This window comes from Acanthochromis polyacanthus, chromosome 19, assembly GCF_021347895.1.
Source record: "Acanthochromis polyacanthus isolate Apoly-LR-REF ecotype Palm Island chromosome 19, KAUST_Apoly_ChrSc, whole genome shotgun sequence".
NCBI lineage: Eukaryota > Metazoa > Chordata > Actinopteri > Pomacentridae > Acanthochromis > Acanthochromis polyacanthus.
Window position 1 is genome coordinate 7707684 of NC_067131.1, and position 21629 is coordinate 7729312.

General features: G+C 42.1%; 1 protein-coding gene across 1 annotated transcript; it reads left to right on the plus strand.

Moving 5' to 3' along the window:
• The first annotated feature begins 1141 nt into the window (after positions 1-1141).
• Positions 1142-17649, plus strand: fam53b (family with sequence similarity 53 member B). The gene is made up of 5 exons (XM_022194195.2): positions 1142-1354; positions 8677-8908; positions 9749-9803; positions 12244-13007; positions 16512-17649. Exons 2-5 carry the CDS (start codon positions 8819-8821, stop codon positions 16872-16874), a joined length of 1272 nt encoding a protein of 423 aa, XP_022049887.2. The 5' UTR covers positions 1142-1354; positions 8677-8818; the 3' UTR covers positions 16875-17649.
• The last annotated feature ends 3980 nt before the right edge of the window (positions 17650-21629 follow it).

Here is a 21629-nt window from a genome sequence, read left to right on the forward strand (position 1 = left end):
GTACAGTTTGGATATTTAATTTACGCTGTCAAAGTTCAATCTTATTTTTTTATTTTAAATCTTTTTTTCTTTAAATAAATCTAGTCCAGTCATCTTAAGCACATGTTTATATGATTTTAAATTATGGCATTTTCTTACTTAAGTCATGTCATATCAGTGTAAGGTATGTGTGTTTTGTGATATGAAAATTGCTGCTGTAATATTGTAATTTCCCTTGGGGGGATCAATAAATAACTCTGTCTACTCTGTACACATAATGTTTCAACATGCAACAAGTCAGACATACACAGTCATTACAGACAAGGTGAACTGAAAGAGATTCCTAATCTTAAAATACAGGGGACTTGTAACTTGATTAACGAGATAAATTTAGCCGTATTTCTTGTGAAATACTGCTTTTAATCTCTTCACATCGACATTATTGTTTATTTGAATGAAAGGACTATAATTTAATGGGCTAGAAGGTTAAAAAAAACACTCAACTAAGTGATATTAATATCATGTACAGGAGACTGTATGTGCACCTATTTCCCAACATGCTGACGCATATCACAAAGCCAGTATTTAGTTGCTGCAGGAACATCTGTTTGCAATAAATGTATTTATATAGGACTAGCCTGTGTTATACTCGAGCATATTTTGTGAGGGGGGGGGGCGTGTATATATATATATATATATATATATATATATATATATATATATATATATATATATATATATATATATATATATATATATATATATATATATATATAAAATGCATCTCCGTTTTACTCCCTCAGTATGTCTGCAAGTCACATACAGTTGGTAGGTTATCATATTTCATCGCTGTGTATTGTGAAAGTGCCTTGTCTATATGTACAGCTCAAAACTGTGATTACTTTTCATTACTGCAGGGTGGATTCGACCATTAGTTACAAGCGCGGGGGAGGTATGTCTTATAAAAACGGTTAGAGATTAATATTCAGCTTTTGTTCACTGTAATCTGTAGCGAAACTGTGCAGAAAGGTTAAGTGAGAAAAGTAAAGCTAATAATGAAAGTCGAATTGAAAGATTAAGTGATATAAATGACTTCTTGGACACCCTTCCTCTATGTCAGAAGTGGTACGGTCCGTGTATGTTGTCACAGGCTCATTAGCGTGCAGTCTTGTCGGACAGTAGTGCTGTGGGCTAATGTTGTAGTTTGCAGGAGCTGCCTGGAGCAGGACGTGAAGTGAGCTGCTCCCCTTTTTCTTCCTGCCTTGTTCTGTTGTTTTATTTATTTATTGCTGAAACAAAACTCGGCATGGTCAGCCGACACTAAAACAGCCTTCCTCGTGTTGTTGGAGACCCAGAGACGCTCACCGTGATGGTTGTAAGTGTTACTTTTTTTGGTGAAATATGAAGTTTCTTAAGCTAGCAAACTTAAGAAATTGTAGCTAGGGAGTGAAAGAATGAATTGTGATGCTGTTTTCTGTTTTCAGTGTGTGTGATTCGCATGAATAATGATTTTTTTAAAGCTTGCAAATTCACATAGAAAGTACAAAGTAGTTTTCTCTTTAGAGACTTAACATTGCCATAATTATTTAGCTTAGCAACTTCTCCTCATGTGAACTGCTTAAGCAGTTATGTCCCTTTGGTTATGTCTGGGTTATTACTCACATATAAATAGTTCTTGCACTGATTTTTATCTGCTCCTACTTCTTTTTTTATGTGTCTGCATTGCCATTAAGTTGATTTAAGGACCCAGTGTGATGAAATGCTGCAGGGGAGAGTAATAAAACAAGTCAATACGTTTATCCATCCACTCTATTCATTTAAGCATGGAAAGTATGCTTGGCTTGTTTGACATTTGACAATAAGTGTAAATTCTGCCAGGTTAAGTGGGCCATGAAGTTTGTGAGCTCTCTTGGATCAAATGCATTTTATTTGAATTGGCTAGCTCCAATCTCAAACTGGGTTTTCACTCATGCATGGCAAGATAAGCCAGTGTGGATTGCTAGCAACTGTAAAAACCCTTTTAATTAATGTTGACAACCACTGGGTGCTGATGCCACATTACTTGCTGGCCGTGTCATTTGGGTATTTCTCAGACCCTCTTTTTTGTTTCAGTCTGTGTGGTTGCAGTGGAATGCTGTTGTCTTACCTTTATCTAACTAGCCTTCCCCTCAGGTATGAAGCCAAGGCTGGCTGACACACAATTCAACAGATTTAAGCTATTTAAGTTCTCATTGGGATCATAAACACAAGAACTTGTTAAACTTGAACCTCTCAGAGTGTCCCATTGCCATAATTAGGACAGCTAAAGTTCATAAGTTGCTTGAGCCTTCATATAGTTAAATCAGCAGACTTACTGTTGAAGTACAGATGTATCTTTTTACTTTTCCTTCATATACATTTCATATTTTATGATTAGCAGCTTATGGCCTTTCTGTCAAGTTCAAAATCCTGTTTGCTCTGTGGCCTGCGTGTAACATTCTGTGAGCTCCCGTCACACCAATTTCTTTGCCAAACTCATTTCCCTTTCATGAGGGATTTTGGAAAAGGGGTTTAAGGGACTGTTTGTGCTGGTTACTTGGACAAGCTCAGTTTTCAGGGCCTTTTCTTCTGAAACTGAGAGGCTTCCACCTGGAGGGCTGGCAAGCTCATCTGAAAAACTGTTGAACGGTTTTAGCTCAAGTACATGAGAGGCTGCCCATCAGAGCTTGCAGATGATTCATCTTGGCTTTCCCATAGCACTGAAAATAGTCTCACAAAATGTTAAGATTTGCTATTGTTCTCTTACTTGGGAAAAATGTTCATGACTTTCTCGTGTTTATGTATACTTAGTGAGAGGAAATGCAGCATAGACAATGAATTCCTGCATGTAAAAGTCAGTGCTGCTCTCCCTTAGTCCATTTTTAATTTCATTTTGAATTTTAATTGAAATGCTGCTATGTCTACTAGATTCATTCATTCACTCATTTTGGTCCATTAACATGCAATGTTGTTCTGCCGTTGATGTTGTGTCTTCAACCCTCTCTAATTAAGAGACTTTGTTAGATTTTGCATTCAAGTGGACAACATTTCTCTCCCAACTTGGACAGGTTTGTTGAAAGCCTTGATTACAGAGCTCAACAAAGCTCTTGTTCTAGACAAATGTATACAGTGCAAGTGATTATGTATGAGATAATTAAACAGCAGGCCTGCTTTAAAATGTAGGCCTCCTTGGCTGCCATGCATAGCCATGCTGAGCCTTTGTGTTTATGGTAAGTGGGCAGCTGCATGCTTGTGAGACCTTGGCTGTACCCCAGGCCCTCAACTGAGCCTGATAACTACTATTGAAGCCTCCAAGCCATGCTCATTTCTGACTATTCACTCACTGCTTTAAATGTAGAGTGTGCCTCCTGTTTGACATAAGCTAATTTCTGTGAACATGCGGACAGCTGTGGGCTAGGCTGCACCCTACAATGAGTTTCATAAATTTCTTTTCAGTCAGTCAGTCAGTCTGTGACGGTACTTGGTGGCACCTGCCCTTTGTGGAACGTAATTAATGACAATGCCAACAAAGAAAGTGCTAGGTTTCAAAAACTGTTGATTTTCATAATTAAAATGCTACACGTTGCTGAGGACAAAGCAGATCTGGTTTGCCAGTTTGTCATCCGAGAATCTGGTTTGTTACATGCACTATGACTAGCTTGATCTACACACCCACTGACATGACATGAGAAACTGCTCAAATGTGAGTCCAAATATGGATCTCCTGCATGCAACTCAAGGAAGTAAGCCACTAGAAGTCAACAGCTCAGGGAAACAAGCTTTTTAGGAATATGCATATTTTCTCCCAGGGAATCTTTGTGCAGAAGGGGACAGCCAAGCTTTTTATCCAGCATTCCTTTCACAAGCGCAGCAGCAATGAAGAGCAGCACAAATCCCTCAGTTAGGTTTCAAGTCTGGCCATCTCAGGTGCTCAGCAGATGCTCGGATTATTGAGACGGCCACAATCCTGGGATTGTTGAGGGGAGGACACAGTACCGACTGCCATTCTTTGAGGAATGTCAAAGGAGGATGTCTGGATATTCAGCTTAACATCTGACCTATTTTATGTCGATTTTTCTGTCAGTTTACACACGTAAAAGCTCTAATTAAAAAAATAAAATAAAATGTGTGATAAATTTTAAAATTAAAGCAAAATAAGTTCTCAAGAAGTGCATCATTAAGTGGCCTACACAAGCTAAGACAATCGTATCAGACTGTGTTGTTTCCACCAGCTGTCCAAGTGCTATATAATGGATTAGTATTAGCTCTAATTGTCAGTTAGACACAAAGCTGCCAAATCCTTATGTAATGGTGGCCTAACCCATGGGATTACAGTCTGAGCAATGTATGGAAAAGCTGCTCAAATTGGGAAACACGGCTTTGAGGGGTGGCTGCAGTTTAGATGCCTATTGTAATGACTAAGCTGATAGTCTGTATTCGCTGTGTACTTGACCGCAATTTAGAAGTCTTAGCAAAGGCTCATTTACAAGGTGGCACTCCTGTACCTAATCTTGTATATACCATACAATGTGGTCTGTGCTGGCATTTGAATGCTGAGCAGACTTTAAAGCAGTCCCCTGTTTTAACTTGACCCAGTCGACTCTGTGGTTTCCTCTCTTGTCCTATCTCATTTGCGCTCTGCAATAGCTTGCTGTTTCCGACACCCCAATGCAGCGATGGTTGAAAGGCTTTCGGTGACCACAAAGGAAGCCTAAAGACCCATCTACTCGTCCAAGGCGACATTACTGTTGTCTTTCTGGAGGGCTGCTGTCACTGCAGACTTTGCTGCAGTCAGTCAGCAGACAGTCTGCATGTGATGGAAAGCCACGTCTGAGGGAAACGTCCTGCAACGTTCTTCCCCTTCTTCAGAGATTAGACTTCTCAGCTGTCATGGTGGTTGCTGCCCCAACTCAGATAAGTGTTATCGGGCTGCAGAGGCATAGAGACTGATTGAAGATAATGGCAGCATCGATGTGGAGGTGATTCGGGTTTTGACATCCGAAAGGGGAGTGGCACCCCTTGGGCAGAAATTCTAGATACCTCATTTGGCAGATTATAGCTGCGTCTTTGAACAGAGCGGTGCATGCAGCATTTGGTGAATGTGTTGGGTGTATCCATTAAGCCCTGAAAATCATGCCCAGGTATGGCACCTACATTTGCTTTACAGGTTTGTCTGTACAAGAAAAAGCAGGCTGCCCTTTGCCAACACCTCTCAACATGTTTCTATTCACAAACTGATATAGGTTTCAGTGGTTTTCAAAGGCTGTGGGGCAAGGTTAAACTTTTATAATAGCATGTTTAACTTATGTCGTGGAGCAGAGGGATGTTTATAATTATGATACAAACCTCACCCGTTTAAAGTACTCGCTTCAGATTTATTGGATAAAAACGTAATGCATGAGCATGAGAAAGCTGATTAAATCGTTGCATTCCTGTGTAAATAAATGTAATGGGTGCTGTTTATAATTTTAGAATCCAAAATGTCAGCTTGCAGTTTCCATATTTCTAGGTCTTTGTTTGAATAAATATAATGTTTAAGAGCTTCTTTCTTTTCTACCAATTTAATTATTTTGGACCAGGTTTTTTTATATTGCTGCCATCTGCTGATCCATCACTGTGGCTTAAAGAGTAATATATAAACAACTTTTTGCTTCACCACAGCATACCCACAGTTATCTCTGTTGCGAAACACAAATCTCTGAGGTTAATGGTCACGCGCAGTATAATCTGTCCTGACCTAGTCCCACTTCCAGCTTTGATCTGTTCTTTTCTATTCAATTAAGTTAAAGCTGCCAGGCATCCTTGAATGACACTGATCTACTCGCACAACTCTCCTAAAAATACCCCTGCATTCAAGTTGTTTACTTGATGTGATAAATGTTGGTAATTGAAATCATATGCTGAACTCGAACACCACCTCCAGTTTGTCCCACAGGGCTTTGTGCCCCCTCTGCCCTGCACACGCACTCCACCCCGCCACCCGCAACCTCTGATGTCCCCTCTTTTGTTTCCCACGGTGTCTCATCCTCTGCACAGAGCTCTCTTTTGTTTCACGTACGTTTCTCTCTGCTTCCCTTTTTTTTCCCCCTGCCTGCAGTTGTTCTGTCACTTAAGCAGAAACCCTCTGACCTTGACGGCATCCATACGACCATCTCGTGCCCCCCTAACTCTGTTTCAGTCCCCCTACCTGATGTAGCGTCAAGTGGAACTGATCTAGAAGTAGTAAAATCCTCTGTGATGATGATATAGATTTACATCTGTGGCTAATCAGCAGTTTTACTGTAATCGTGGTGCGGCATTAATGCGAGCAGAGTTGTTTTGATAACCGCAAGGTCAGCTATTCCGAGCCAGCCCCTGAGGATTCAATTACACAACTTTGACTTTGCTCTATTCCTCTCTGCGTGCACCAGTGTGAAGCACTTTTGAGGAAACTCACGCTCTCCTTCACATGAACAGGCAAGAATAAAACAAGGTATAGAGTTCCACTTTTGGCGACGTGCTGGAGAGACCATGTGGAAGTGAAAATACTGTGTCACTTCAACTTACAAACTGCCATATGACAGCACAGGCTTGTCAATCAAAGTGACTGCTTGCTGGGAATGTTTCCTTGCTCACTTGAGAATTGCAAATAAAAAAGAGCCTGTCAAGTTACTGACCTCCCTTGAATTTCCACTATCCATCTCCAACTTTTGTGGATGTTGAACAGGATGTTCATGTATAGAGTGACAGGAGAGTCGGAACAGAATCTGTACATGTGTGCGAGCTTAGTTTTTTTTTCAGTAAATACTCATCTGCAGGAATGAAAGGCAGCTTTGAACAGTTTTGAGCTTGCTTTTTCATTCTAATGGCAGGCCCAAGTGTGTCGTCCCACAATTTCGAGGAACATACCAAACATATGGATCAGCAGAAGACACATATGTTTGCAGCTTGGGTTGATGAGTTTCAGATTGTTGTGATGCTTTTTAACCATTCTAGTGCTGTGATTCCAGATAGGATAATATCACACAGCTAGTTTGTCTTCAACTAACTATTGGGTATATTACTGTGACATTTTCTAGAGACATTCACACTCTCTAGAGGATATATCCTGATGAATTAGATGATCCTTTTAGCCCTGTGTTTCCCTTTGCACCACCATAAGGTTGATTTTTGCGTTGATGTGAAATGATTAAATTTAAAATGTGTTCAGTTTGTTATAGATTAGTTTATGATCGAAATTCTACAAAATTCATGACACACATACAAATATGTGAAAGTAATACTGAAGCAATCATTTTTTTACTGACATTCCTGCATCGAAATATATGCCGATATCAATATATCTGTGATAAGCCAATATCGCCCAATAATACCAGTCAGCCAATATATTGGTTGGGCTCTAGTTGAGATGTCTGTGTAGGTTCTCATTCATCCAGGTCGTGGTTATCCAAAGCAGTTTAAATCAATCCACTGGACTTTAAGAAAGTTCCTTGAAGACGTTTCACCTCTCATCCAAGAGGCTTCTTCAGTTCTGGTGGTGGTTGGTGTGGCCATAGCTTTTAAACTTCTGTGAGGTGTGTCCAGGGCTATTATTCCAACGACCGATACCAAAACTCATCTGACTACTCAACGATGGCCGTTTTGAGTATCGGTGGGGGTCGTTGAAATGCACAGATGTCACTGAGCCCTCGTGTGCTAATGGTGGTCATTAGCATGAGTCTGCTGAGTAGTTCTTTTGGGGAGTTTTGAAAGGACCTGATTGTAAATTGGCGAAAGATGATGTCGCAGACCACCCCCCATTCAGAGATGGCTTCTCTACTTTGACATGGATGGCTTCTTTCACTCCTCTCTCAAACCATCTGTCCACCCTGTCCAAAATCTGAACATTGGTGTCCTGAAACTAGTTAACATGCTAATATTTGGTAATTGAAAATAAACATACTAAACTAAGATGATTGGTATTAAACATGCTAAATATTATACTTACTACTTACATGTTAGTATTATCTTTGAGAGCATGTTGGCATGTAGCTACCAGCATTGCTAGGCCTATGTACAGTCTTACCACTGTTTTGAAAGAGGTGGTACAACCCGGTCTCACGGGGATTCGTGAAACTGTCACGTAAGTTTTAGTTTCGGTTTCGTGCGCACCAACACGATTTCGTCATGTTTTTCGTGCCGCTCACCACGAAGTGGTAGCATCAGTTCCAGAATAAAAGGAATTGAGAATGAAAAAAATCCATTTTTGCCATAACAGACATTTTTGTTTAACTGGAAAAAGCATAGATTCCTGTCAGGGTGAGAGACTCATTCCCTTTTACTGTACGCAGTGTGATCTTACTATCAAGCATATTCAACGTAGGAAAAACCCTGCTGACAGATGCATTTGGTAACTTCTGCAAATTCGGCTGCCATCCTCAAGGAATCCTCGAGGAAGCAGCAAGCTACAAACTTTTCAGAGTAGCTTTACTAGTCATGAGGGGGTTGCCAGTATTTGATGCTCTAAAGATAGATTTTCAGTGGAGAATGCCTTTCAAGGAGCATTGGATTCGCTTTTTCATTGATGATGTGTATTAAAGCCTCCACCCAGGGGATCTGGGCTCCTCAATCCAGCTGGATTGCTCTCTGCTTATATGGTCCGCAGAATGTCAGAAATGTACTGAATTCTAATCCTGTGCTCATCTTCGTGTGTCCGCTCAGGATTGGGCCGAGGAGTGAAGCACATTCTTGGAGGAGTTGAGGGCCGCTGTCTTAAGCTTATGAGAAACCAGCCTGCTCACACCATGCCCGTCAAGATGGCTTCCAGCTCAACTTGCCATTACTGGAACGGCTTGGGACAAGGATGTGTGTTGCCATGGTGATCATTTACAAGAAAACACTGGAAAAGAAGGGTGCCGATGATGTAACATCCAAACGTACAGATTTGGGCCCGGTGAGAGGTTTATTTTCTACTTGTGTAAGCAGATGTATTCTGTGTGAAATGTGTCATTTCTTGTTTACACATGGCCTTGCCAAGAGGCTTCACATGTGCTTTTAAAATGAGGAAAAGAACAAGGTGCTGCTCGGAATTAGGAAATTACTGTTGGCCACTCAGCAGCTCACAGCAGTTTTTTGGCTCCACGTTATATTTTCCTATTTTGTCAACTTTAATGAGAGTTAAATGTAACACTCAGCCACTCATAATAAAATTTGATGGAAAATTTATAACCACTGCGTATTGAAGCACAGGAAGTGATATCAGAAGAAGTAATCGGATGTTGAAGATTAGGAATACGGGATATTTATATTACAGTTACTGCTAATTGCATGATAATGGCTGCCAAGTGTCACCAGGGTGTTTGTCATCTGGTTTTATATCTTCCATGTTCCATTTACTTCACTTAAAAAGACAATTCTGTGTTTTAGTTCCCCAAGGCTGAGGAACTGTGAGTCATTTTCTAATCAGCAGCCATGCAGTAGAAACTTTCTTTCTGCCAGCACAGAGTGAGAAAAATTCCCCCACTAATGTGGACTGTGTTTGCCCTCTCCGTCTCGTGAAATGAAGTCATCATGCTGAGGGGCTGAGCGTCAATCAGAGGCATTTATGCTGGAACACACTCACTGTTGATGAGTTGCACTAAGGGGCAATTATACACAGGCAAAGTCTGACTTTCCAATAGCTTTTATAGCTCCTATTTGTTTATTGACTTGTCATTACGAGAATCTCCAATATTTTCTGTACTATTCTGGTTTCTGACATGCTGACAGTGAATATTTTTCTGCATTTCCACAGTTCCAGGCACAGACCATGAGCCAAGGGACTGCACTTTTTTCTTGTGGACTCATGGGTAAGAGTTTGCTGTCCAACATAATTAATGTACACATGTCAGAATGATATGGATCAAGCCTTTTTCTCAGTTTACATAGTATATAATAACTCCCCATCACAAAGTGGACATATCTCGTAATTATGCTGTAATTATCTTGTTACATAGAATGAACATGTAGAGCATGTAGAGATCAGAAAATGTCGGGTATTGGGGGTGGTTTAGCAGCACTTGTCATATTGTACGCTGGCCTACATAAATGTGTGCTAATGGTTGAATGTTAGCGGTATATCATTTGCAATTCTGACTCACCGGACGCACTCTGGAGCTATGAGCCTACCATTTCCATCATGCATTTCACAGTGCATTTTCCTCCCCTTCTGATAACTGAGCTTTGCTATTTTCAAAATCCAGTTCACCTGGTCAAACAACAACAACCTCAAAGCTACAGTCACACTTACTGAAACTGGCAAGTTTTGATTTGTATCGTGCAATGAGGCAGGCCTGCTTGCTTCTTTCGATGAATTAGTCATTTTTTTATTTACAGTGCTTGTTTCCCCATATGCAAATGTTCCTCTGTAACAATTCCCACTGTTAGTATTTTATAGGGACACTGTTACTGCATCCTGGGCTTGATTGTTATCAGTTCAGAGAAATTAGGGACGGACCGGTTATAGTGAACGATTTTTGGCATTTTTCCAAATATCCAGATTATCTGTATTGCTATCATTCTCAGCAGCCCATTATCGATAAATTAAATGTACTACTTTGGGTCTGATGCAGGTGCCTCTCTCTGTCTGTAGTCATGCTATAGTCTCAGAAGTGTCTTTCTAGATTAGACACAGCCTGCAAAAACTGAACAAGAAACATACCAGGAAATTGGCTACTTTTACCGTGACCACAGCTGACCCCAAAACAGCGTCTGGAAAGCAACAACTTGTAATGCTTTAAGATATGAGCCTTAGTGGGCAATGAAAGTAATAGAACAGTGAAAGATTAACAAAACAGAGAAGAACGGGCATAACTACAGGAGATAAACTGATCTCTATCAATCAAACTCAGTAAACAAAAGAGACCGTCTTAATAATCAGCTATAGTAATCCTTATTAATGAAGAAGGCTGGTTATGAAATACAGGTTCCCTGCTCTTGCATGCTGTTAACACAGTTGATGCATATGACTTCCAAATATTGTTTTTCTGTCTTTATTGATTGCAAATAATTAGCACCATTACTGGTCCCAGAACCCCATATTGGTGGATCTTAAAAGAAAAACAGAGAAGCAAACAATTTGGTCATTACAACAATGGCCCATGTCTTTAACCTTTACCTTGAAATAGGAGTAATGGCCTGTACAATCTTTGTATTGTGAGATCAAATGTATTCTGCCCTTGCAGTAACTTGGCATCAAGTATTTAAGACTGGCAGACTGGCAAAGTCCAGTCAGAGGACACAGCAGCACCCGTAGGCCTTTTGTTCTTTGTCCTGCCCATGTATTGTAGGTGGTATTTTGGGGATTTTTATCTCCATTGAAGAAGAATAGACCTTTTGCATACCAGGAGTGGGCAGTGGCCTCAGTGTTTGGTATCTGACTCAGAGTTGACTGACCAGTTCAGTTGGCTGACCTATTCAGCAGTTTAAGAGAGTTGCCGTTGTGACAGGAACAGGTGCTTTCCTGGCATGGTAGTGCTGGTACTGGTGCAGAGCTGACCAGTGATGGCAGATACTGAACTGGGATGATGAGCAAGCCTTGTTAATCTCACCAATAAAAAGATAAGCTTCAGTGAGAATGTTTATGATAGTTTTGAAGACATTTGCTTCAGCATATTGAGTCAGTTGGACATTGAGCCCCCTTCCCTTTTTCCCAATCAGCTGTGGTTATGGACTGTGACACTGAAGCAGTGCCTGTAGGGCAGGATTTATTTTTAGTGCCTATTACACAAAGCAGTGAGTAGTGTCAACACAAAGCACACACGTTGGGACCAATGCACTGACCCAGACAGGAGCAGTCACAGATGTTGTGCATGTCGAAATTGCCGAACTCCCACGGTCATTGAACCTTTTACTGAAAGCAGTTTTCTTTCTTATGACGTGTACACCTAAAATGCTGAGATGTGCACTGATACAGTCCATGATGTTTTCTAGATTCCTTGAGTGACACTAGGGAGTCAAATGCAGCCCTCAAGCAGTGATGATGATTCAGCTTCTGATAAAAACTAGTGAAGAGTAGTGAGAATTGAACAAACTAGCACTGGAGCTACAACTTGCTTCAAGATCTATTGTCTGACATTGGCAGACAATAGATCAGAGTTTGATACATCAATAAAAATGCTTAAAGTACACACTACAAACGTTTTTAGTTAAGTTGTAAAATAAGCCAATGTAATATATTCTATATTTTACATGAGGATATTTTATTTTAAAAAGGGTGATTCAGTAAAATGAATCTGTTCTTTGTTGCAGAGACAAGCCGGTGGCGTGAGGTAGGTCACAGCTGTGCCATACAGCAGAGGCCGGTTGGGACCAGCCTGGAGAGCCTTTGGGACGTCCTGCCTGAGGTGCACAGGAGTTCCACCCACTGGGATTGGGATGTTGGTTCCACTTCGAGCACAATCAGCAGCTTGTTGCAGGACCTCAGCCTGACTGAGGCTGCGTCCTCGCACTCCACCGCTCCCCCCAGCAAGCGGCAGTGCCGGTCCCTGTCCTGCTCAGATGAGCTTGGAGGTTGCCGGTCCACCTGGCGCCCTCAGGGCTCTCGCGTGTGGACAGCCGTGGAGAAGAGAAGGTGCCACAGCGGAGGCAGCGTCCAGCGCAGCAATGTTGGAAACATGCAGCTCGGCTTCCCGGCCATGCAGCGCAGCTCAAGCTTCAGCCTGCCCGCCCGCTCCAACACCCTGGAGCCACCCAGCTTCACCCAGCGCCTCCCCTGGCCCTCTGCCTTCACCGGCCTGACGCCCTCCTCTTCAATGCCCCTGTCCTCCGAGCCTTCAGCGCAGCCCCTCTACCTCTCTCATGAACAAATTTGCCTCCCTGAGCCTCGTGGACCCTCGCCACCCAGCTCGCCCGACTCCACTCCAGAGCTGGAGCGGCGTGGCGGACAAGGAGGTCTTGCTCGTAGTCGGTCACAGCCATGTGTCCTAAATGACAAGAAGATCGGTGTGAAGCGCAGGAGACCAGCCGACTCACACAAGCAGAGGCCTTCTTTGGATCTGGCAAAGATGACCCAGGTTGGTATTTTTTCACTTTAAAAAACCAAATCACATAATGAAAAAATCGTTTTATCATATCAAGACAAACCAAATAAATGAAGTAAATACTGAAAAACTGGCAGCATATCCAAGTTTGTACCAGAGCCAGTCATATCATTTATCAGAAGCTTTTTCCAGTGGCATTTATTCACTGGCTAAACTCACTACAGTCCTATTTTGTGCTCCAAATGATCCCTGTCCAGAGCATGAGACAGGAGCCCCAGGAAATGATCATAATGACAGCTGAAAACTCTGTGGGTTCTCAGTAACATTTGCTACTTACACACTGTTGTTGAGGCAATTTTCTCTCAACATGCTGGATAAACAAACACTTCCCGTTAAGGTCACGCCATTGTGTCTGTTCTCCCAGAGCACACCTCAAAATGTTTCTGCAGGCATTGTCATTAAATACAGTCGTTCATTCATGCAGGCCTCTTCAGGGTCACATTCCATTTTGTGGGTGTGTAGTCGCACTTGCAGAGAATAAAGAAAAGTATGCCCGGTTTACTGTATTACTGGGTAGATATTATTTAATCAGAGGAGGAATTCTGAAGATGGTCAGTGGTTCAGATGAGATTGTATTCAACAGAAATTCTGAAATGATTAGCTTGGCTTGAGTGTTTCAACAGTCGTTCGATTTTATCTGCACATCCTGGCAGGCGTTGTCTCTTTGCCCCACAAGCACACAGACACACGTAGTAAAGTTTCACACGTACGCTGGCCGGATCATAAACACAGAGCTGGACTTGGGCCCTCTGCGAAAGTCACTCAGAGTTCAGCAGTGTCTTAACAGCGGCGCTGCTGCGAAACGACAAGCAGACGCCACACACACTCCAAACAGGGACAAGGTGGAAAACAGCCTCGGGCGAAGCGACCGACAGTATTTTCAGAGAGAGATGGCAGGGTGCTGAGATTGTTAGCATTAGATTTTTCCTGCTGTTCGCGTATTGTGTTCTGCTGTGACGTTGGTTGTCATTACAGGTAGAGAGAACAAAGCCTTTAAGCTGCATGAAATGTTTATTGCATCATTCTGAATAGTCTGCTTTCAGGTGACTGTAGTTTGAGGCACACCCTGGACAAAAGGACTTCCAAATGACGTGCATCACATACGCGTGAACCCAAAATTAGTATAGATAAGTCAGTTGACAAGAAAAACAACAATTTACCTAATCCAATAATTAAGTCATATGTGAAAACAAATATCTTTGAGTTTTGAACTAAAACTATTTGAAATCAATTCTAAGTATTATCACTACAAGCGTGTTATAGGCTTAATGACCATTTAATTTAATAGAAAAAAATATTGAATTATTATTGCAAGTATGAAGTGTGTGAATGTCTAGGTAGTGGAAAAAAGATGTTCACTTGTGATGATGGAGTAAACTCGCATGGTCCTCAGCTCAAAGGCTTTATCGCGCTTCACACATGTCGCCCTATCAGGATTCAAAGTCACCTTACTATTCAAAGATTGGTCACAGTGCTGAGTCTGACTCTAAAGTGTCCTCTCATCCACACTCCACAGCGGTGTAATTTACCCAGGGAGAAACTGCTACCCTCTGCGTGGCTCACCGTGGCCCCATGAATGTCAGGAAGTAGAGCAGCTGTGGCAGAGGTTATAGATCGTCGCACAAGGGGGATATGTGTCGGGTAAAGAGATATTGATTTCTGTAAATTCAGCTCAGTGGGTGGATTGCTGCCACAGCCGGGCCCCATGGGCTATTGATCAGCTTTATTGATGGAGAGTCAAGGTCAGTATGGATGAGGAGACTTTCTAGTCTCTTCTCCTTTCCATTCAGCGGGAGAGGTCGTGACAGCAGCAGTCGAGGCAGGCAACACTTAACTCATGACTTTCATGGCAATGTGGTGCAGCAGGTTGTGTGAGGATACTCTGTCGGAGATGATTTTATCTGTCTAAAAGTTCTTCTCTGCTGAACAACTCCTCTGTTCTAAGTTGACACTATACTTTGTTTAGTTATAATCGATGCCACTGTTTTTCCATAGCCCAGACTATTTAGAATCTTATCACTTTGATCCCACGGTCTGGGCCAGAAGTCTGACTGCAGAGACTGAAGTGCACATGTTGAAGGCCACAATGTGGCACTGGACTGGTGCTGACAAATGTAACCGCTTGACCAGAGCCAAGAAAAACAGTAGGGCCCCTTTTGATCTACTGCTACCCGATGCAGGGACCTTTCTCACTGCTGTTTGGGGAGACCTGGATCATAACTTTACATGTGCACCTTCTTTCTCCTTCACACTTCTACATAATTCCGGCTGCCTTGGTCCTTTTATTCCCAAATATATGAATATTATTGTCTTAACGGAGCTGAAATAACCCAACATAGAGTCAACTAGTGTTCTAAGTAGTTTACCACGCAAAATCCCAAACATTTATAGTTTCTCACTTTAATAAAGTGGAGGTTTGGATTCTTTCTTGATCTGATAGGTATAAACTGAATCAAGTGTAGCAGTGTTAAAGAGTCAAACTAATTTTTATGGCTGCCATTAGTAATTGTTATCAGTTCATCAAATAATAAAACCAAATATTGGTTTCCTTTCTACAGTGAAAATTTGCAACTTTTCTTATTATTATAAGCTGGATTCTTTGCATGGTGGTGTAGAAACTTGTATAGCAATCCGTCTTTATTTTCTGCAGTTTTATAACTATAGATTTAATCTATTGATGAATTGTAACCGTAGTTCTTACACTTGGCTGTGAACTGCATCTCTAACAGTCCCATGCTTGTAAAGTATTACATAAGCACACAAATGACAGGAGGTTTCACAGAGGCCCTATTCTCTTGTGTCCTTCTCGCCCAACACCGTCGCAGTCAGGCATGAGGCAGCTGTCCTGCCTTCTCCACATTAGCTGTACAGATTGGATAAGCCTCTGTCGTAAAGCTTCTCATTCCGGCGCCACAGCTGCCACAGGACTTGATCACAGCAGCAGCGTTGGCACATGTGTATTTGCCTAAAGAAGTTTCTGGGTTTTCCAGATGTATGAGTGCATTGTGCAGTGCCAGTGAAAGGCCAGCAGAGTCAAAAGGCCGACATGAATGATGTCTGCCCTCAGGGTATCAGGCCATTTTCTCTTTGGACCTCAGATCGCAGCCTTTAAGCCTCACTCTTCCTCGCTAGTTGCTCTACTATGTAACGCAGGCTAAATTTAAACCCTTCAAAACTTGTTACATTTTTATATTATAGTGGTTGTTGCCCAGTGTCCAGCAGTGACCTCACACACTCCCCCACATACTGTATGAATACAGGAGAGGGATTGTTTTAATAAGATGGCTGTTTGCTTTTAGTTATGTTTGTGTCCTAGTTAGGACATGGGTCATAGTCCAAGATGGACACATTTTTGATTTCTTCACCTGACATACTGTCAGCATAGAGGCTGTGTCCTCGGTTTGACATATTTGTATGTCTGTTACCTTGAGAACACGAATTTTGTGCCACTAAACAAATGATTCCGTTTCTCCACAGAAACTTCGGAATTTCCACAGCCTGAGCTGCCCTGGAATCACAGGCGAAGACAGCTGCGAGTCGAGCCAGGCCCTCCCCACTCTCAGGAGCACCTCTCAGTGCGACACTGAAGATTCATCCGCGAACGAACACAGCTTGGAGGACGTTCAGCCTTGGACCAAAGAGGACAAGATGGCCGGGAGCGTGTCGTCAGACCCCATCACAGACGAGGTGGACTGGAACTCAACAGACTGCGGCGACGTGATGCCAGGAACAACCAATGGGAAGGACAGTGAGCCTCTGTGGGTGGGACTGTGTAGCATGAGGAAAGACATGTGTCAGCTTGGAGGCGAGCTCGACATTGAGCAAATTGAGAGGAACTGAGCTGCTTTCCTCCTGGGGGAAGCTAATTTAGAGGTCTTGAAAGTTTATCACCAGGTGGTACAATAAACAGTACTGATAGTCTTAAGGACAAAGCAAACGGAAAGCTAATGCTGCAAGCGTTCCAGCACTTGTTTTTTTTTTGTTGTTTTTTTCTCGAGGAGAAATTGAACAGGAGCTTTGTGTGCTAAACGCCCATTTTTGGGGATTCTGTATAGTCAGAAGCTAATCCCCCACCGTGCAGAATCTCAACTGTGTCTCAGGAGAACAAGGAAGTCAGGGAGGGCGGGTTTGGGTGGAAATAGAACTGATAAATATAAAAATGATGTTAATGTTGGCTCAGAGACTGGGGTTTTTCACATTTCTCTGTAACCCTGATTACCCTAATTGTACTATGTTTGGAGAGAATTCACAGCAGGTTTGTATCAATTCTCTGCACTAGCAAAGACTGTCTTTTCCTCTGACGTTCTTCAGTAGGACATGGGTACATGATGGAGAGAAAGAGAGACTACTTCAAGAGCTACTGTTAGTAAAACCCCTTTCACTCTTACTGGGCAACAAGCTGCACACACACACACACCACCTATAAAGTATACTGAAGAGCTTAACATTTCACACAGTAACATCAGGCTTATCTCTGAAATCTATGCTCCTGTATGTTTGAAAGAAACTTTGTGATGCTAATAGCGTTAATATTCTTTATTTTTACGATTTGTAACTACAAAGTTATGTAAAACATGAGCATATTTCCATACAAATAAACACAGTTTTAAATGTGTCGATTGTAATTCACATGATTTAAAGTGTCTTTACTTGCAAAATGTGAGATCTCGACTCTGGACAACATCCTAATCTCCTTAAAACTCGTCTCTGTGTATCATAATTACTTAGAGTATACAATAGAGATGAGCACACCCCTGTGCAATATCACCTCAGAGTCAGATGGTTCTAAATTGTAACGCCTTATAATAATTGCATCAGTCTAAAGTTAACTGCGAAGTTGTTCTTCTGGATTCAAGTCAAATCACACTCTTGGCCAGGTCGTGGTTTTCAGTTTCTTCTTTAGAAATTCGAGTCTGGTTTTTGGCAGTGTGCTTTGTTTTGTTGTCACGCTAGTATATTCATTTTCTGCCAAGCTTCTGCAGACTGGGGAGTCACCTTCTCAGTCAGTATTTTGGTGCATCCACAGGCAACCATGGTGCCATCTGCAAATGTCATCTCCCCGACACCATTTGCACTCATGCAGCTCCCTATCATCACCCTTTCACCTTTGTGCTTCACTATCAGGACTATGTTTTCACTGTGGTAGCCCTGGGCAGGTTCACACCAAACACGGTGGAAAGTTAAATGTTGCAGTTTTGTATTAAACAGCAAACAAGGGTGTTGTCTGTGGAGGTTGAAACTATGCACTGTCTGTGCTGTCACGGATACTCAGATTTCCACTAATGACTTCTTTGCCACGTTTCAAGCATTTGCCCGTTTGTTTTTCAGCCGGCCCCCTGCAGCACCGATTTATGTCACTGTGGCTTGTTTTGTACATCCTGATGACTGTAGCAACTGTTTTTTGACCGAATTTGAGTTGGTCAGCGACGCAATAATACTCTTTTCCATCTTTGTGAAGTCTCAGATCTTCTGGCAGTTCCTTTCCACGTGGAGCCTTAAAGCAGACATGCAGATGGACACAAGATATGGAGACAAAAGCTGAGACAACTGTGGTTTTCACAGGTCATTTTATAGACAGGTTCATGCAATCCAGCAAATTTAAAATTACAAATCAGTTTTGTTTCTGTGATCACAGGTTTCTAATTTGTGTATTAACAAGCACGAGTACATTCACATTTGTTGCATTGTGTTTCTACTTTGAGGTCGTGATAATCTTTCTGAAATTACTATTTTTGATTGGTCTTAGAAGCAAACACTACTGGAACACTGATTTTGCACAGGGGTGTACTCACTTCTGTTGCATACTGTATTTAGAGTTTTCTATGAGAATTATTCTTCCCTGCTTCAGAATGGTTAAGTAACTACACCAATGCCTTCTCAAGAATGATCTATGAAGTCTCTACCTCTGTCTTCACTGACTTCTGCCCCACGTGTTGCAGCTTAAGCACACCAGCTCACCCACAACTCCGCTTAAACGCTGTAAAACTGCTCCAGGCTACACAATAACAAATTGTGTGATTAGACTAATTCGGCCATACATATTTGAAACCGATTAAAACTAAATTGGCAGAATTGGTTCCTTGGGTTTGTTACATATGAAGCCCTAGAACTCATTGGTATGCTTCAGTTTCAAGGTGAAAATACACTGCAGTGTTCATCCCAAATACACGAAACACCTCATCGGAGGTCTTTGAGGTGTGTTCCGACAGAACACAGCAAATTTTAAAAGCAGCTCAGTCATTTAATAAGTCAAACAGAGGATGCGAGTGGGCGTGAATAAACGCTTTGAGCAGGCCTCAGATGTTTCTGAATGTCGTAAGGCTTCACATTCTGTTTGAACACGCTTTCACTAAACAAGGAATGGATTTTGATAAATGCCTGTATTAGCAGAATATAATGCTATACACAAAATGCCGTGGAATTACTGGAAGTAGTTTTTAACTCTGAGGTTTAAGTTTCAACTTGAGCACTTTCTTTTGATGCTACTTGATCTCTCAGAGGCAAATACTGTAATTTCACTCCATTATGCATTGTTTTATATATCTGATACTCGATGAAACTATCTGTAACAGTGACCTAAAAATCTGATATAAAACAATCATGTGGCACTGATGGGAATTTGTGCATAAGTACATATGCTTGTGACACTTTTAAGACATTTTTCTGCTAAAACCAGCATGTTTAAGGCAGGACTTCTGTTTGTAATTTACTATTTTTGCACACGATTGTTACTTTTGCTTAAATAGGGCATCTGAAAGAATTCTTTCACGACCAATAGCAGATCACATCTTGACAGCAAGGTCATTGTTGGCAATGTCTTTAATGCAACAATGCAGACTGACCCAATTAAGTAGCAGGAAAAAGACAATCACAAGCGTAGTAGTGGCACTACTGATGAGCCTGTGTTTGTTTGCTGAAGCGGGGAGTGCGTAGGGAGGACGCCAGGCAGGGGTGGGAAGTCCGGTCCCTTTTTCTTTCTTTTCTTTATTTATTTTTTTTGATGGCGGGTGGAGTGGTGGAGCAGAGCGACGGCTCACCCCAGAGACCTCCCTCCCTCCCCGCTTTGAGAAACAAAAGGGGCTTTTTCTCTGAGGAGCACAGTGACGTGGGAGGCGGCTGTGAATGTGGGCCATGTGTCAGGGCTGCTGCTGCTGCTCCGTTTGTCTGCTTCCCCTCCCCAGCCCTGGTGCTCTGTGCAAAAACCTCCAGAATTTAGTGCATCAGTAGAAGGCAACCGAACTTCTTTTTGCTTCTCAGACATTGCTGCTTTAGTTCTGAGTGGCAGAAGTGAAGATGAGAGCTGCAAAGTCTCCAACAAACAGAAATACTTTGGTTTACCATGACCTCAATGACTAAGAATTTACACCAACAATTTAAACTAACTTTTTCTGCTTCTGCATGTCGGACTTGCAGTGATGCTTGTCATTCAGGTGCCACTGAGGGAAGAAAGTCACCTCACTGGAGACCGGCTAAGTAATTTAAAGATTGCTTGACATGCTATACTCATGCTATACGCATATCTGTGGGATTAAAGTCGCCTGTGAGGCCAGTGCATACTCTTGTAATGGATTGGATTATTGTGCAGTTGCACGAGAATCTTTATGCTTACTCAGTGAGGTCATATTTATGCTGTCAGAGCCTGCAAGCCACTTGCTGGTTAAGACCTTTCCGTGCACCGAGTTAAGAAGGAAATGGGTAAACACAGGCCTTGTTAAACGTGCTGTGCAGCAGACTGACACACCGAGGGCCTCCGGCCTTTAATCAGTGGAGTTACAGAAGTGAAAGAAGGCTGTGTTCTGAGAGGAGATAGGAGTACAACAGGAGGGGCGTGCATCATGCCAGTGTTCTGCACCGCTCACAACCTCCCAACCAACGCTGACACAACAGGGTGGTGGTCATTTTTGAACTGTCAATGGAGGTTAAGCACGGTCTTATCAGCTCTAATGACAATCAGCACCATGATTCATACTTCAGCATTTAGACAGCAGATGTCCCACGGTACTAAATGTAGTGTCAATGGTGCAGAACACATTTGTTTGCTTTCAATGCTGTATTCAGCATCCAATTATCAACCACACTTCATAGTTTCTTCAACACTTTAAGTAGTAAAACTATTTTTGAAAAAGAAAGAAAAAAACGTATGTGAACTGAATGCTGGCAATAGCTCATGGGTTTGGTGCCTACCCCCGCTTGGCAGCTCAAATGTGGTTGGGGTGAAAAGCAATTTAGCAGTACCACCCGGCCGCAAAACATTTCCAGTTGAGCAAGTGTTTTCTGAAGCTTTTTTTCTTCTTTATAAAAAATAAAAAAAATCAGGCTCTTAATACAGAGAACTTAACTGTGAGCTCAAACCTCCGAAGCACAAGTTGTTGTTTTTTTTTTCCTGGATGTCATGTTGACTACACTTTACTGGATTCATTCACGACCAAACCGCAGACTGTGTGTGAGGTACATCTGACTTTTTCAAAAGTTCAGCCAGTGTTGTTGGCGAACAGCAACAGCAGCGGCACATAGAAGAAGAGATGCATCGGGGTCGTGTCCCTTCACCGAGAGGACTGTAGGAGCGAAGGTGTGAGCGCTCCATCCTTTTACTTT

Bases quoted from the DNA above. Each gene is read 5' to 3' on its own strand.
- fam53b (XM_022194195.2), top strand. From the start codon at position 8,819: ATGTGTGTTGCCATGGTGATCATTTACAAGAAAACACTGGAAAAGAAG. The intron at 8,909-9,748 runs GTGAGAGGTTTA...GCATTTCCACAG, and splicing joins AACGTACAGATTTGGGCCCG to TTCCAGGCACAGACCATGAG. The intron at 13,008-16,511 runs GTTGGTATTTTT...GTTTCTCCACAG, and splicing joins ATCTGGCAAAGATGACCCAG to AAACTTCGGAATTTCCACAG.